Raw genomic sequence first — 17,753 nt, forward strand, 5'->3', positions numbered from 1 at the left:
TGTATGCATGAAGAATGTGAATCACCAAAAACAAAAGACGAAGAATGTGAAAGTGAAAGTTAAAGTGGAAATTGACTGGGCAGGGAGAAGAATTTATAGAAATTATTGACTAAAATATTGATCTGTTTCTCACCCACACCTATCAAATCATATCTGAAGACACTGATTTAACCACTGGAGTCATATGGATTACTTTAATGCTGATCTATGTGATTTTTGAAGCCTAAATATGTTGACACCCATTCACTTGCATTGTATAAACCTACAGAGCTGAAATATTCTTCTAAAAATCTTCATTTGTGTTCTGCTATAGAAAGAAAGTCATACACATCTGGGATGGCATGAGGGTGAGTAAATTATGAGAGAATTTTCATTTTTGGGTGAACTATTCCTTTAAGTTATTGTATTTATTTTTTTTATTTTTTTATTATTATTTTGTGTGTGTTACACTATTTATAAGACTGATTGTGATAAAGTACTAAGGGTCTTAGTAGTCTTGACGAGTATGTGAAAGGTTTCTGTTGAGACAAACTAGCTTGTGAAAAGCAGTACTCTTATTCTGTCTCTTTGGCTAAACTGACATTTCTTTATTTAGCTTTAAAGAGCTCCTTTCACAGTTCAAATAAAAACTTGAAAATGGACGAATGTTGCAATTACTTTTCATACTTTTTAAATACGGTTTCCCTTGAATATACATTTTATCCATGTACAAAGGCGAGGATTTAGATGATGCAAGACTTAAGACTAATCAGAGCACCGCTTTAATCACTGAATGTTTCCATTTTTGAGGTGCATGTTTTGGAATATTCAGCTATGCTAATCCTATTGTCACAACATACGGTTACTTTCAATCACTATGCAAAATATTCATGTTGTAAATTATTCATACTGTAGGTATTATCCGTAGCATTCCAAAGTCCTTTGATTGTCTAGTTCAACCCCAATTAATATGAACAAATCAAAGCTGTTTATTTGTACAAATCTTATAAATCAGTGCTCTTTATGACTTGGTGCCATGATTTTCTCAATCAGACTAGGGTGTATTTATTGGAAAACAACAGGGAGGGCATCTTGTAATTGGAAGCTGTTTTGTACCCTTGAAAGGTATACAATCTCATATACCTTGGCTTTTTTTCCTTGACCACTAAACACATACATTTCAGTGGGGCAATTAAATGTTTTATTTCCAAACAAACCTGAACAGACTTGAATGTTTGTGTTGACTTGAATGAAAGATTTATTTTCAATTTCACAGAGCTTTTTCTCATACATCATTGATTTGTGCCATGAATGAATAGGAAAGGCCATAATAAATAAAAAAAAAAAAAATAGTGAGGTCCTGGAGGCTCATCGTCCAATACAGCACTATAGCCATGTTAAAATGCAAAATATAGTAACTGCATTGATGCAAAACACCAGCTAACCATATTGTGGACCATTATTTTTGTGGCACAGCAACATTCTGTTATGGGACTATCTTCTAGTGAACGGTTGGCACTTAATGGATTTGCTAAATAAAATAAAGTTTTAATGAAAATGTGTGTTTTATGTTTTAAAAATTTTATCAAATCAATAAGGCGCTTGAAGCTGAGCTATTTTGTGAATATACTTCCAGTTGAAGAGGTTGTGAGCAATAATATAGTATATGCATTATTGCTTAATTAAATTATATAAATATTAATTTATTATCTTGCTTTTTATATCAGTGACATTATGAGGTATTCACTTGCAAGAGATGAAGAGAAGATGTGGTGCTATTGTGCAACTAACCATCAGTATATAAATCTGGAGCCTTTTTTAACACTGCAAATCATTCTTTTATCTGATTTACTTTCCAATATGCAAACCATTCAAAGTCGGGAAATGAGAACCTTTCACACTCAAATGATGTGTCCCGGTGTCTGTAAACATCTAATCCAAACTGCCATACCAACCACATGATTATGTTGGATACTGCTGCTTTTAACTAAACTACATTTTATGGTTATTTATTTTCTGTCCTGTTCTGAGGCTGTGCCTTTGTTAGTCACTGAGCCAGTGTGCTGCTGTGAGTTTAAAAAGTATCTTGGCCCTCTTTGATAGATGTGTTTCTCACTTGTAATTTTCCTGTAAAACTCAAATGAAGCCATTTCACACTAGCAGGTGACAAAATGTAAATGTGTCAAGCTTCACTTTATACCCCACCTTTGCCTGATTCTGCATATTTCAACAAGCTTGAATGATTTTCAACAGATGTGTGGTGTGTCCAGATGTATGCTGAAAAAACATCTATTAGGTTCTAACTAGGACTGGAATATTTTATTTATTTATTTATTTGCTTCTTAAGTAGTCTTTATATCAGTAAAAAAAAATGTCTAACCATCCTTAAAAGAAGCATAAGCTTCACTAAATTCGGTTGGATCTATGCTTAAAACAAGAAAAAAATGCCAATGAGGTATGAAAAATAAACTCAATTCAAGATGTATTCTCTGTAGTGCTGTCAGTCAATTTAAATATTTAATTGTGATTAATCACACAATTTTTAATTGCTAAAATGCTATTAATCGCAGATTTTGAAAGTGTTGAAAATTCATTTTATATCTACTTTTTATGTTAAAATGCGTATTTTCTTCTTATGAAAGAAAGCAAAACAATATGTAACAGTAATGTTTTATGTATTAATGTATATTAATTATGTGTATTATAATATATTGTATGTATTATGTCAGTGGTTCTCAACTGGTTTTGCTTCGGGACCCAGATTTTACATTGGAAATCAAGTGGCAACCCACCATAGTAAAAACTTAACCTGTATTTAATGTATCCTGGGTTGCATTTCTTTTTATCTTGCATAGTATTGTTCATGGTTTTCAAATATAAGGTCATGCATCAATGACATTATTTTTGTTGTTGACAAAAGCAACAGGAAGTTTTCTTTCCCCCTTTTAAAAAATAAAGAGCATATTTATTTAAACGAGCCCATTATTATGCCATTTGTTTCCTAACTTCAAAAATCATTCAAACAGAAAAAAACATATTAACAGGAGGAAAGGCTCCTCATTACCATGGTTAGGTCAATGTTGCTAATATATAATAATAATAAACTATAGTATATATGAAAGAATTACTAGCCTAAACACATTGAAACTTTAACTACAACTGCCACTGTTGATATAAAAATGATGTGTAATAGATTCTACCTATAGATTTATTTCATATGAAGCTATAACATTTTGTAAAAATATATCAGTTGCTTTTACTCATGTAAAATCATAAAACAGTTTTTTAAAGGTGATGTGTAATGAAATATATATATATATATATATATATATATATATATATATATATATATATATATATATATATATATATATATATATGTAGCGCATAGCACAGTGTTGCTCTTTTCCTCCTCAGTGCTGTTTGGCATGTCCGGGCTGCCTACTGTTTGAGAGGTTTGACTTGAGTTTCTGCATAATGCTTTAAACTAGAAAAGTCTCACTAGAATTGAAATTGATCTCATCAGTTTTGAGGTCTGTGCACCGCAGTATCGAGAGAAGCACAGTTGTTGCGCGAGTGCCAGATAGCAGAGCAGATCATAAGCGCAAGCTGGTTCCGTTTCACTCGCACAAAAGCTATAAATCGCACCTCGAAAATATCAAATCAAATCAAAATCAAATAACTTTATTGTCACACAGCCATATACACAAGTGCAGTGGTGTGTGAAATTCTTGGGTGCAGTTCCGATCAACATAGCAGTCGTGACAGTGATGAGACAGTACCAATTTACAATAACATCAAATTAACACAGCACAATTTAAACATCTGATATACACATAATTACACTCAACAATATACAAATAATAACATACACTGTACAGTATACAATACGCACTATATAGATACACATTATTCAATAAAAATACAAAATAAAAATATATAAAAAAGTATATATAGTAGTAAATATAGAATGTACAGTATTGTACTGTATTGACATTCAGGCTGTCGGTTGATAGTCAGTTGTTAAGAGAGAATATAATATAATATAATAATATAATTTATGACAGTCTGGTATGAGATATAAGAGTAAGGGTAAGGGTATACTCACAGTGCAGATGAAAAGACTTTAGCTGCGAGATTATCATTACATTTTCCTCGGCAGTCCTAAATAGGCTATCACTTGTGCAGCCGCTGAAAAATCTTCAAGGGAGAACCATGGAATTGTTCTTTCTCTACTGTCCGTGACCCAGTCCGAATAGACCTGCGATCTTCTTTTAGGTCATGACCCACCAGTTGAGAAACACTGTATTATGTAGTGTTGTCAGCTGATTTATATTTTTAATTGTGATTAATTGCCTAATTTTTCATTGTTAATCGTGATTAATCGCATAATTTTTCGTAGTTAATCTCAATTAATTGCAGATTTTGAAAATGCTGACATTTGACTCTAAATATATAAAATGCATTTATTTCCTTCTTAGGAAACAAAATAAAACAATATGTAACAATATAAAGTTTTATTAACATTTATTAACAAATTTTTCCACAGTATAAAGATAGAAATGCATTAAAATAGACCAATTCAAGTAATATTAAACTGTTCCCATGTGGTAGTTTGATTAATTGAAAGAACTAGTGCCCACATAGGTTGCATATTCATTTGGCATTAAATCTCTTAGGCATTAAATCTCTTAAACTCTCATCCTCCACAATATTAATCAGCTGACAGACTGTGGCTATCCACTTTATTACAGGAATCGTGAAACCACGTTCATGATTCATGAAGGGCTTTAGCGCTAGCGCCACGCGGCACTTTGAACTCCACATACTGTAAAAAGCGCTTGCAGACAAAAACATCTCATTCTGCATTTTGGTGATAGACTTGAATTGCTTCTGTGGTAATTAAAATGTTGTGTGTGTCAGTGTAATGACTCCGGAAACATCTCAAAGATTCCACCCCTCCAACCAGTGTTTATGCTGGTTTATTCTGTATTAACTTTTAATGTGTCAATTGTTATGTGTTAAACTTTTTTAAATAATCGCGTGCGTTAACGCATTAATTTTGACAGCTCTAGTATTATGTGAAATAATGTTTATTATAATATGTATTGTAGCATTTTCCAAACAAAGGTTCTATAGTATAAATACAGAAATGCACTAAAATATCACCAACTCAAGTATCATTAAATGTTTCCCTAAGTCTTAGTGAGAGGTTGACTAAATGAAAGAATCAGTCCCCATTTGTTGAGTATTTGTTGTAATGGGCATTACATCTCTTAAACACTCATCCTCCACAATCAATCAGCTGGCAAGATATCCAGCATAAAGCGCCACTTTGAAATCCACATAAAAGTGCTGCAGAGAACTTGGCCGTGTTCGAAATGGCATACTACCTATACTACTCTCACTGCTTCTGTCATATCTATGAATGGCAGAAATAGTAAGAGTAGTATGGTAGTATGCCATTCCAAACACGTCTTGTTCTGCTTTTTTTTTCTGTGATACTTCATCCAAATTGTCCAGTAATCATTAGCTGATGTTTCGAAAGATCAGCAGCAACGGAAAAGTTGAAATTGTTTGAACTTTGAGCGGTGCATTGACAGACTATACATGGGAGAACAAACTAGCCTACCACAGTGGTCCCTCATTAGTGCCATACAGTACATCATGTGTTTTGGCTTTTAGGTGATAGTTAAGACTTGAAGTGCTTCTGTGGTAATGAAATTCTGCCTTACAAAGGCTGCAAAGTACTTGATTTTTGTCAAAATGACCATCTGTGTTTGTTTTGTAAGAGGTCTCTTCTCCATCACTTGATCACTGACATGGAATTGCTGTTGTGTGTGTGTTTGTGGTGTGTATATCAGTGTAATAATGTCCCCGGACACATCACAAAGGTTCTGACCTATTCCAAGCGATGATTAGAACTTACACAGAGCTAAATAAAAATGACTATTTAATGTGAAAATTAGAAATTGTGTTAATCGCGTTAAAGAAAAAAATATGAGCTAAACATTTAAAATTAATTGCATGTGTTAATTCTGACAGCTTTAATTCTCAATTAAACAATTTTTATTATAGTATACAATTTTGCTTCTCAAGTAAATGTATCTTGATTTAAGGATGTTTAGATATAGTGGGCCTGGGTAGCTCAGCGAGTATTGATGCTGACTACCACCCCTGGAGTCCAGCCAGGTCTCCTAAGCAACCGGTTAGCTAGGGAGGGTAGAGTCACATGGGTTAACCTCCTCGTGGTCACGATTAGTGGTTCTCGTTCTCAGTGGGGTGCATGGTAAGTTGTGCATGGATCGCAGAGGGTAGCATGAGCCTCCGCATGCAGAGTCTCCGCGGTGTCATGCACAACGAGCCACGTGATAAGATGCGTGGATTGACGGTCTCAGAAGCGGAGGCAACTGAGACTTGTCCTCCGCCACCCGAATTGAGGTGATTAACTGCGCCACCATGAGGACCTACTAAATAGTGGGAATTGGGCATTCCAAATTGGGAGAAAAGGGGATTTAAAAAAGGTTTAGATATTTATACAGGAAATCATTAAGAAAATACTTTTTGCAGCGTAGTTACCTCGGCATCGGTAATAAAAATGGTTTCCAGTGGAGAAAATTTTGAAATCATCAGTCTTACTTGCTTTAGATTTCTGTCACTGCTTTCATCATCATTTCTTAGATGCTGGTATAGCCCCAAAGGCACAGAGTATACTGTGCAGCTATAATTGAAGAACATTCATTTGAAACTACTTGCATAATAAAAATAAATAAGGCAGCTATAGTGACTTATTCATTCAAACATAGGGGAGGATGCAAGTTTAATATATCTATCTAACTTTAATCAGTAAAAGCAATCCATTGCAGCATATTAAACAGCAGCAGAATGAGAGTTCGATTTATAGTATACAAAAAGGGGGTTATCTGAGATATGCAATTATTCTCTTTTTCAGCAGTTTAATCCTTTTTTTTTCTTTTCTTTTTTTTTTGACACTGAGTGTGATGCAGTGTATGTAATGCATTTTATTAAATGTAAATTGAACAAATTATATAAACTATATTTGCATTTCCTGAAGGAAATGCCTGTGCTTACACAGCAGCAAAATAATAGTGTTAACATTTTAGATAAGTAAGGTTCTGTGTAAATTAAATGATGCATCAGAGCTGTTTTGCCCTTTTCATGACACTCCGTAAGTGACATCTTCAAGTTAGTATGCAAACATTACAATGACGCCGTTGCTCTTAGTTACATTTTGAATGAGAAACTTTCTATCAGTGTAAGCCAATGGGAGATATTGATAGCCAAATATTGATATCACACCTAAGACAGAAATTATCTACAAAATAAGATTGAATGGAGTTTGTATGTCATGGACAGGGATGAATTAATTGAAGTAGTTTAATACTTAAGGTTGGGGGTTTAGGAAAAACCCCAACCAGAATCTTTAAGGTCAATACAGTGCTGTCATGCAAGAGCTGTAAATACTGTATGTAGAAAGTCTAAAGAAAGACAGTAGGCCTATATCACATCTATGCATGCAAAATACTAGAAAACTAAACAAAACAAAAACAAACACTTTGTGAATTCTCATGTCTTAGAGACACACTACAGTAGATACATTTTCCATTCTATACAAGTCAATGCCAGTGCTGGACAGACCTTTATTTATAGATTATTTTGACACCTCAGACCTTCAGAGTGAATTGAAGTGATATAAAACTTAGCTTGTAGTTATGCCAGTTTTCAATTACTCACACAAACTCTTTCGACCTTCAGTTGTGGGCATTATTTTACAATGCTCAGTTGCTTTGTTTTTATGGTCCTCTGTGGACGTCCACCCACATGTGTTCTCTATGAGTTGATCTTATCTGCCTGGATGTCTCCCACACTAAAACCAGGGGGAGTTTTCAAGGACAGATACAAATTCTGGTAATGGTTCAAGTTTTAAAATGTGCTTCTACTTTGGAGCGAAGGTCAGACCGACAATGCAGTTATGTTTGATATTGCAGGGGAGAGAAGAAAGACAAAGGAGCGGAATTTTTATGTCAACATAAGAATACAATCAGTTTAATCTCTTAGACAGGGTTGGGGAGTAACGAAATACATGTAACGGGATTACGTATTTAAAATACAAAATATAAGTAAATGTATTCCACTACAGTTGCAATTTAAATCATTGGTAATTAGAATACAGTTACATTCAAAAAGTATTTTGATTACTGAAGAGATTACTTTGCATTTTATTGTCATTTGATTCATTTAATATTTAGTCCTTTCAGATGGAAAAAATTATACATATAAATGATGTGATACAAAGAGCATTTGAACAGCAGTGAAACACTTTCTTGTGATGTGTTACATTCATTCGTGCAGACAGAGAAATAAGTTTGAAGTAAGTTTGTTGCAGAAGAAATAGAAATAAACCTTGTGTAAATTGTCAGCTTTACGCTAAGCTAAAATGCTATTTCTAGCCATTTTACATGCACGTTACCAGATACGATCATATTTTTTTATCTAGCAAATTTACGTTGGATCATAATAATTTTTTTTCTAGTAAGACCTTCGATATTAGAACAAAAATCGTATTCTTGATAATAATTTTTGTACTGTTTTCCTGTAAAAATATTTAAAAATCCTTAAAACAAGATAAATTAGATTGATCTTGTTTTAGAAACAACACTGCATAAGATATTTAGGTTTTTCAGAGAATGTATTTTTGTCTTACTGTACTGGCAGAGTTTTTATAGTCAAAACAAGTGAAAAAATCTACCAGTGCTGTAACCACTGACCTTGAGTAATCTAACGGAATACGTTACAAATTACATTTTACAGCATATATTCTGTAATCTGTAGTGGAATACATTTCAAAAGTAACCCTCCCAACCCTGCTCTTGGATCAGTTAGAAAACACATTACATGATAAATCGCCACTCAACTTAGCAGAGGCGGGTACAATAAACTAAATGAATAAATGAGTTTACATATATGTGGGTGTCTCCCATGAGGAACTTTGGAAATGTTTTCTTGTCAGAAATCATTCAATGAATTGTGAATATGAATGATAACCTGTCTCTTTTTAAAATGTGAAAATTTGTTGTTAGTTGTTACACTGGAAAGCAAGACTGACATTTTTTGATTCATACCCATAATTTGAATTTAACCTTTATGAATAGTCAAGTTTTTTTTTTTTTTTTTTTAAGTTTAACTGCTGTCAGCCAAATGCCAATTTTCATGTCTCACAATGTAACAATACAGGCTGAATGATGTACAATATTTTTTTTTTCCTACTTGGAAATAGGTTTCTAAAAGAGTCTCTGTGTCCTTTTTTTTTGTGTGTGTGTTTCAGATTCACATACACTCTTGGCGAAGGCATGTGGCTGCCACTTAGCAAAAGCTTTGTCATTCCTCCAGCTGAGCTGGCCATCAACCCCTCTGCCAAATGCAAGACAGATATGACTGTCATGGAGGACGCAGTGGATGTCAGGTACTGTAGGAGATGACATTTTCACTCTACAAGCACCTCATTTCAAAGAACAATATGAAAATAAGAAACACTGTAACCAGAATGGATTAGTTGGTAAAACACCTATTAATTAATAATATAATAATAGTAATATATATATATATACACACACACACACAGTTGATGTCAGAAGTTTACATACACCTTACATACATTTAAACTCAGTTTTTCACAATTCCTGACATTTAATCGTAGAAAACATTCCCTGTCTTAGGTCAGTTAGGATCACTACTTTATTTTAAGAATGTGAAATGACAGAATAATAGTAGAGAGAATGATTTATTTCAGCTTTTATTTCTTTCATCACATTCCCAGTGGGTCAGAAGTTTACATACAATTTGTTATTATTTGGTAGCATTGCCTTTAAATTGTTTAACTTGGGTCAAACTTTTTGAGTAGCCTTCCATAAGTTTCTCACAATAAGCACACACTTTTTAAGTTCTGCCCACAAATTTTCTATCAGATTGAGGTCAGCGCTTTGTGATGGCCACTCCAATAACTTGACTTTGTTGTCCTTAAGCCATTTTGCCACAACTTTGGAGGTGTGCTTGGGGTCATTGTCCATTTGGTAGACCCATTTGCAACCAAGCTTTAACTTAATGGCTGATGTCTTGAGAAGTTGTTTCAATATATCCACATACATTTCCTTCCTCATGATGCCATCTATTTTGTGAAGTGCACCAGTCTCTCCTGCAGCAAACCACCCCCGCAACATGATGCTGCTACCCCCATGCTTCACGGTTGGGATGGTGTTCTTCGGCTTGCAAGCCTCACCCTTTTATCTCCAAACATGACGATGGTCATTATGGCCAAAAATGTCAATTTTTGTTTCATCAGACCAGAAGAAATTTCTCAAAAAAGTAAGATATTTGTCCCCATGTGCACTTGCAAACTGTAGTCTGGCTTTTTTATGGAGGTTTTGGAGCATTGGCTTCTTCCTTGCTGAGCAGCCTTTCAGGTTATGTCGATATAGGGCTAGTTTTACTGTGGATATAGATACTTGTCTACCTGTTTCCTCCAGCATCTTCACAAGGTCCTTTGCTGTTGTTCTGGGATTGATTTGCACTTATCAAACCAAACTACATTCATCTCTAGGAGACAGAATGCGTCTCCTTCCTGAGCAGGATGATGGCTGTGTGGTCCCATGGTGTTTATACTTGCCTAGTATTGTTTGTACAGATGAACGTGGTACCTTCAGGCATTTAGAAGTTGCTCCCAAGGAAGAACCAGACTTGTAGAGGTCCACAATTTTTTTCTGAGGTCTTGGCTCATTTATTTTGATTTTCCCATGATGTCAAGCAAAGTGGCACTGAGTTTGAAGGTAGGCCTTAAAATATATCCACTGGTACACCTCCAATTCAGTACACCTCTTATCGGAAGCTAATTGTCTAATTGTCTAAAGTCTTGACATCATTTTCTGGAATTTTCTAAGCTGCTTAAAGGCACAGTTAACTTGTGTATGTAAACCTCTGCCCCATTGGAATTGTGTTGTCAATTAAACGTGAAACAATCTGTCTATAAACAATTATTGGAAAAATTACTTGTGTCATGTACAAAGCAGATGTCGTAAACGACTTGCTAAAACTATAGTTTGCTAACATTAAACCTGTGGAGTGGTTAAAAATTAGTTTCAACCTAAGTGTATGTAAAATTCTGACTTCAGCTATATATATGATCTAACGTGAATTTTCTTGTTAAAAAAACCTGGTAACGTACCTGGTAACGTGCATGTAAAATGGCTAGAATTTATTAGCATTAATAAGCATTTTAGCTTAGCGTAAAGCTGACAATTTATACAATGTTTATTTCTATTTCTTCTGCTCCAAACTATATTTTTCATTAGCCCTCCTACATTAAAGCAGTCATGCCCTGTATGTTTTATTTTATTTTAATATGTTCCTTGTGGTTCACTTATAATATTTTTGGACAAAAAACATATATTTTTAAAACATGAACATTTTCCACCCTCATTCTGATCCACTGTCAGAAACACTCTGTTTTAGTGCTGCTTCTCCTTTAGGACTTGACAGTCAATGCCCACTGTTATGATTAGCTCTCAGCTCTTTACTGACCTGCTCTCTCTTTGCCATCTCAAAACTACTATGGTAGGCAAGATATGGAAGTGATTAAAGGTAAAGTAGGTGTTGATGTAGGCGACATCACAATGTAGAGGTAGAACACAAGTTGTTTTGGCAATTTACAGTTTATATATATATATATATATATATATATATATACATACAATGACCTCTAATATGTCAAAAGATCAAGGAAAAATGTGTTTAGTGAAATGAATGTAAGTATCTGTCTCTGTTTAAATAGTTTGCAATATAAGCATTGTAACAAAGTGTGTAAATACATTCATATAGTACTATTAAAAATATTGTTTTATGTGTTTTTCAGTGTTTACATCACTGAATCAACCTGACTGCATTAGGTGATGCCAAAAAAAATTGTTGTATGTGTTAGATCAGGTAGAAAAGCTCCAGGTTGATCATATAGAAAAAAAGGTTATAGAATATTGTACTCATGCTATTAGATATTTTTTATTTGATAAAACTGAGTGTTAAAATATAATATGTAATGGGGGTCCCTGTCGATGTAGTGACTCTAGGGGTTGAACTTGGGAGCCCCAATCACCTCTGATATTTGAGAAAAGGCCAATGAAAATTGGCGAGTGGAATTTGCATTCCACTCCCCCGGACATACGGATATAAAAGGAGACGGCTTGCATCCACTCATTCAGGTTTGTGCTGAGGAGCCGAGACAGAGTCCTGGCCATTTCAGCGAGTAGTTCAGTGTTGTGGCAGGAGGGACACAATGTCTCGTTCCCTCCATCAGGGAACAGAGGTTACAACAGTAACCGAGACATTCCCTATCTGTCACTCACTCAACGTTGTGTCGATGTAGTGACACTAGGGGTCCCTAAACAAAATGGCACAACCAGCTGAACTGTGTTACGTTGATCAGCGGAGCAGATGCAGGCAGGCTACCGCATGCCTGGTAACAAGTGCACACAGCCCCAACGTAATCTTCCCAACGCCCCACATAAGTCACATAGTCCCTCGTACCCCAAGGGGGGGGGGGGTGTACTTACAATGGGAATAGGTTGCATCAGCTGTTTTGACCTTTTCTCTCTCTTTTTTTGAAAATGAAAATTCACTTAGCTGGGACCAAGATATATTCGCGCCGGGGAAGGTGATCTTTTCCTCCATGGATAAAAGGACACCGTGGAGACCACATCCTGCCCAAAGGGAGGTTAAGATGTGGAGAACACATCACATGGACTTACCAACCGGGAAGTACCACACATTGAAAGGAGTCCCCACAGTAGGTCCTACCTGGAAGGGAGGAGATCTACAAGTGCAGCGACTGGTGGCAGAGCAGAGCCGTTCCAAGGGAAGACATGGATTTACCGTGAAAAACACCTCATATGGGATTACCGACAGGGGACCACCACATATGGAGCACCTAACCCAAGTACAGGGGCTGACCTGACAGGGCATACTTCACAAGTACTGGGCCTGTCATCGAATTCCTCCGCCAAATTCGCCTGCCGCAGTGTGCTGAGGGAGGAAAGACATCCAGGGTTCGCCGGTCCCTGGACTCACATGGACGAAAAAGCACACATTATCCCCTCAGGGAGGGGAAAGGTGCTGAGTGCAAGTGGTACACCCAGCCAGCTGCCCGCATATTTACCTGTTCGTACCCGCTAACACAAGGAACGAAACTGGCTCAACCCGGAGATTGTAAAATCGGGTGTCGCCCAGCCTGCTGCTCTACAGATGTCTGTTAGAGAGGCGCCGTTCGCCAGAGCCCAGGAGGATGCCACACTCCTATTGGAGTGTGCTCGTACTCCCAGGGGGCACATGTGCCCTGGGCCTGGTATGCCAAAGTGATGGCATACATGATCCATTGGGCAATCCTCTGTTTGGAAACATCCTTCCCCTTCTGCTGTCCCAAAAAACAGACAAAGAGCTGCTCAAAGCGTCTAAAGCTCACTGTGCGGTCCAAGTAAACACATAAGGCGCGTACCGCACACAGCAATGACAAGGCTGGGTCTGCCTCCTCCCGGGGCAGCGCTTGCAAGTTCACCACTTGAACCCTAAAAGGAGTAGTGGGAACCGTGGGCACATAGCCGGGCCTGGGTCTCAGGATTACGTGAGAGTATGCCGGACCAAACTCTAGCACGTGTCGCTGACAGAGAACGCCTGCAGGTCCCCAACCCTCTTAATGGAAGTGAGCGCAGTCAGGAAGCCGTCTGCAATGAGACGGCTTTTAGCTCGACTGACTCCAGGGGCTCAAACGGGGCTCTCTGTAGGCCCAGCAAGACTACAGAGAGGTTCCACAAGGGAATAAGGCGCGGCCTAGGAGGATTCAACCTACTGGCACCTCTAAGGAACCTGATGATCAGGTCGTGCTTCCCCACGGACTTACTGTCTACCGCATTGTGGTGTGCCGCTATGGTGGCCACATACACTTTTAAGGTGGAGGGGGAAAGCCACCCCTCCAACATCTCCTGTAGGAAGGAAAGCACCAACCTGACTATGCATCTCTGTGGGTCTTCACCTCGGGAAGGCCACCAATTCGCAAACAGACGCCGTTTCAAGGCATACAGCTGCCTCGTAGAGGGAGCTCTGGCCTGAGTGATACTGTCTACCACCGCCAGTGGTAGCCCACTTAGGTCTACCGTGTCCTATCCAGAGGCCAGACATGGAAGTTCCAGAGGTCTGGGCACAGGTACCAAATCATGCCCTGTCCCTGAGAAAGGAGGTCCTTCCTCAGGGGAATTTGCCAGGGAGGGGCTGTTGCGAGGAGTGTGAGCTCCGAGAACCAAGTCTGGGTGGGCCAGTACGGTGCCACCAACATGACTTTTTTGTACTCCCTGACTTTGCACAGAGTCTGTGCAAGAAGGCTTAGTGGGGGAAACGCATATTTGCACAGGCCCTGGGGCCAGCTGTGTGCCAATGCATCCATGCTGAGCGGGGCCTCTGTCAGGGAGTACCATAGTGGGCATTGGGAGGATTCCTGGGAAGCAAACAGGTCTACCTGCACTTCGCTGCTGACTCCAAAGGAGGAGATGGCGGGTGAGTTGCGACCAGCGACATGAATGTAAACCGCCTTGGCAATTTATATATGCTACCATCACCATGTTGTCCATCTGAACTAACACGTGCTTGCCCTGGATCAATGGCCAAAACCTCTGCAGAGCCAGCAATACCGCCAGCAACACGAGGCAGTTGATATGCCAACGCCGTCGAGGTCCTGTCCAGGAGCCCGAGGCTGCGTGCCCATTGAAAACGGTGCCCCAGCCTGACTTGGACATGTCTGTTGTGACAACGATTCAAGGGCTGAATGTGCAGCAACAGATCGTCGTGATAGCCACGCGATGCGTACCACGGTGCCATGCCCATCTTGGGACTTGAGTCTGAAGCCAGTGCTGAAGCGGTCTCATATGCATCAACCCGAGTGGCGTAACTGCTTCTGAGGACGCCATATGCCCCAGGAGCCTTTGAAATTATTTCAGTTGGACTGCTGTTCTTCATCTGAATGACTTCAGGCAATTCAGCACCGACTGAGCATGCTCGCTCTTGAGGCACACTAACATAGTGATTGAGTAGTGATGGAGTCCAACTCCATCCCGAGAAAAGAGATGCCGGGGAGAGCTTGCTCTTTTCCCAGTTGACCTGAAGCCCCAATCGGCTGAGGTGTCTGAGCACCAGGTCCCTGTGTACACACAATAAATCTCGAGAATGAGCTAGAATCAGCCAGTCGTCAAGATAATTGAGGATGCGGACACCCACTTCCCTTAGTGGGGCAAGGGCTGCCTCTGTGACCTTTGTAAAGACGTGGTTGGACAGACAAAAGGGGAGGACCTTGTAGTGTTATGCCCGACCCTTGAAGGCAAACCGAAGAAACAGTCTGTGCCGAGGCAAAATCGAGACATGAAAGTACGCGTCCATCAGGTCTACTGCCGCCAACCAATCTTGAACTGGCTGCGTGACAGAATGCATTTCTGCATCAGCATTTTGAACGGGAGCTTGTGCAGGGCCCGATTCAAAGCTTGCAGGTCTAAGATTGGCCGCAACCCACCGCCTTTTTTCGGTATGATGAAGTAGGTGCTGTAAAAGCCCTTCTTCATCTCGGCTGGAGGGACAGGCTCTATCGCGTCCTTCTCTAGATGGACTGCGGATTCCGCACGCAGAACAATGGTGTCCTTGCCTGCTACCGAGGTAAAACGGACGCCATTGAACCTGGGCGGGCACCTGGCGAACTGAATCGCATAGCCGAGTTGGATCGTCCTGATGAGCCAATGCGATGTGTTGGAGAGCACTACCCACACCTCCAGACTCCTTGAAAGGGGCACCAAGGGAACAGGGTGGAGCAGGAGCTGCCATGTCAAGAGGCCCCACGTCCCGAACCCGTGGCTGTGTTGAGAGAGATGTTAGAGCACTTACCTCACTCTGCATACCCACCATAGGATTGGTCTGCGATGGGAGAGGAGGCTGGGCGTCCTCGTGGTGTGTCGCATATGCCTGATCGTGGATATGTGTGTGTCGCAGCTGGGTGTGCGAAGGAGGAGGACTCACATCCGCAGTACCCCTGCTGCGAGTGTTTGATGTATGGCTGTCATGACAACGACGGCCGTAGACACTGAGTGTGTGACCCAGAGAATGAGGAAACTGCTCTTTTTTTTTAAAATGAAAGTGCCGGTGCCTCTTGGGCAAGCGGCAAAATCAAAGAAAAAGGAAACAAAAGATTCTCCTCCCGGTCCTCCACCGGGGAATGGAGTGGTCTGTGTACCACCTCCTGGTTTACAGTGGGTCTCCTCACCCCTGGGTCGCCCGTCTCAGGGACGCTCAGGACAGGGGGCATCATCTTCCTGCGGGAGGCTTTATGCTGGGGCCGAGCCATCAGCTTGGGCTGTGGTGGAGCCCGTGTTGCTGCCGTAGGTGGACGCCCTCAGCGACGAGCAGATGGGGTGTGAGATCTCGGCGGCCTGTAGGTGGAATCACGCTGAGGCAAGATGTGTTGGATGGCCTCCATCTGCTTCTTAACTGCTGAGAACTGCTGGGCAAAGTCCTCGACATTGTCGCCGAACAGGCCACCTTGAGAGATGGGGGCGTAAAGAAAGCGAACATTGTCGGCGTCCCTCATCTCTGCCAGGTTGAGCCACAAGTGGCACTCCTGGACCACCATAGTGGACATCGTCTGCCCGAGAGCCCGCGCCGTGACCTTCGTCACTCGCAGGGCGAGGTCAGTCGCTGAGCGCAGCTCCTGCATCAATCCCGGGTCAGGACTACCATGCAGCTCTATCGTGCAGCTCTTTCAATGCTTTGGCCTGGTGGACCTGCAGGAGGGCCATGGCATGCAAGGCGGAGGTGGCCTGTCCAGCAGCACTGTAAGCCTTGGCCGTCAGGGACATCATGATCTTACAGGCCTTGGATGGGAGCCTAGGATGATTCCGCCAGGTGGTGGCATTTTTAGGGGACAGGTGCAACGCAATCGCCTGCTCCACCTGAGGAACCTCCGTGTACCCCCTGGTCGCCCCGCCATCGAGGGTAGTGAGAGCAAAGGAACTCACGAAACGGGACTGGGCAGTAAAAAGTGCCCGCCATGATTTCGTTAGCTCCTCAGGCACCTCCGGGAAGAAAAGAACTGAGGCAGAGTGCGGCAGAGTGCAGCTGTGTGCGGCGCTCTGAGGCCAGGAACCAATCATCCAGCCACGAATGCTCAGGGCAGGGTGGAGGGTTCCACTCCAGCCCGACGCTCATGGCAGCCCGGGCAAGCATGGCCGTCAGCTCCGCATCAGCCTCTGACTGGGTGATCGCACCAGACTGTGGGAGCCCGGCCGAGTCCTCGGTGTCAGACTGTAAAAGCCCGCTCTCCGATGCTGTGATCGATACCTTATCCTCTTCTCGAGCCCCAAATGAGACATTAAGCTCGCCCTGGGGTGAGCCGCCTGACCCATCCATGAACTCGACCGGTGGAAACAAACCTGCTGGGAAATGGGATGTCCGTGGGGATTCACCCAGCGGAAATGCTCCCATTGAAGACCCCAAATCGCCCCCAGCACTATTCGCTGCGGCCTTGTGCATGTAAGCAGAAGGACCAGGGCAGGGAGCGGCTGGAGTGGCTTTCCCTCTATGAAAGAAAGAAAGCCGCGACCGCAACTTTGCCATGGTTATGTTCTCGATCGTGGCCGTCAGAAGCAGAAAGATAGCAACCGCACCCAGGAACTGCACATAAA

The 17,753-nt window shown here is 40.7% G+C and overlaps 1 protein-coding gene across 4 annotated transcripts in view; it reads left to right on the top strand.

Annotated features, from left to right (window-relative positions):
- Nucleotides 1-17,753, top strand: part of LOC127442213 (astrotactin-1-like) — a 481,722-nt gene that overhangs the window by 172,976 nt on the left and 290,993 nt on the right. For all 4 annotated transcript variants that reach the window (XM_051700073.1, XM_051700074.1, XM_051700076.1 and 1 more), the window contains one exon: nucleotides 9,326-9,463. In XM_051700073.1, coding sequence (XP_051556033.1) covers nucleotides 9,326-9,463 — 138 coding nt within the window. The remainder of the gene's footprint in view (nucleotides 1-9,325; nucleotides 9,464-17,753) is intronic.

The sequence above is a fragment of the Myxocyprinus asiaticus genome, chromosome 6 (genome assembly GCF_019703515.2).
Source record: "Myxocyprinus asiaticus isolate MX2 ecotype Aquarium Trade chromosome 6, UBuf_Myxa_2, whole genome shotgun sequence".
In the NCBI taxonomy this organism is placed as follows: Eukaryota; Metazoa; Chordata; class Actinopteri; order Cypriniformes; family Catostomidae; genus Myxocyprinus; species Myxocyprinus asiaticus.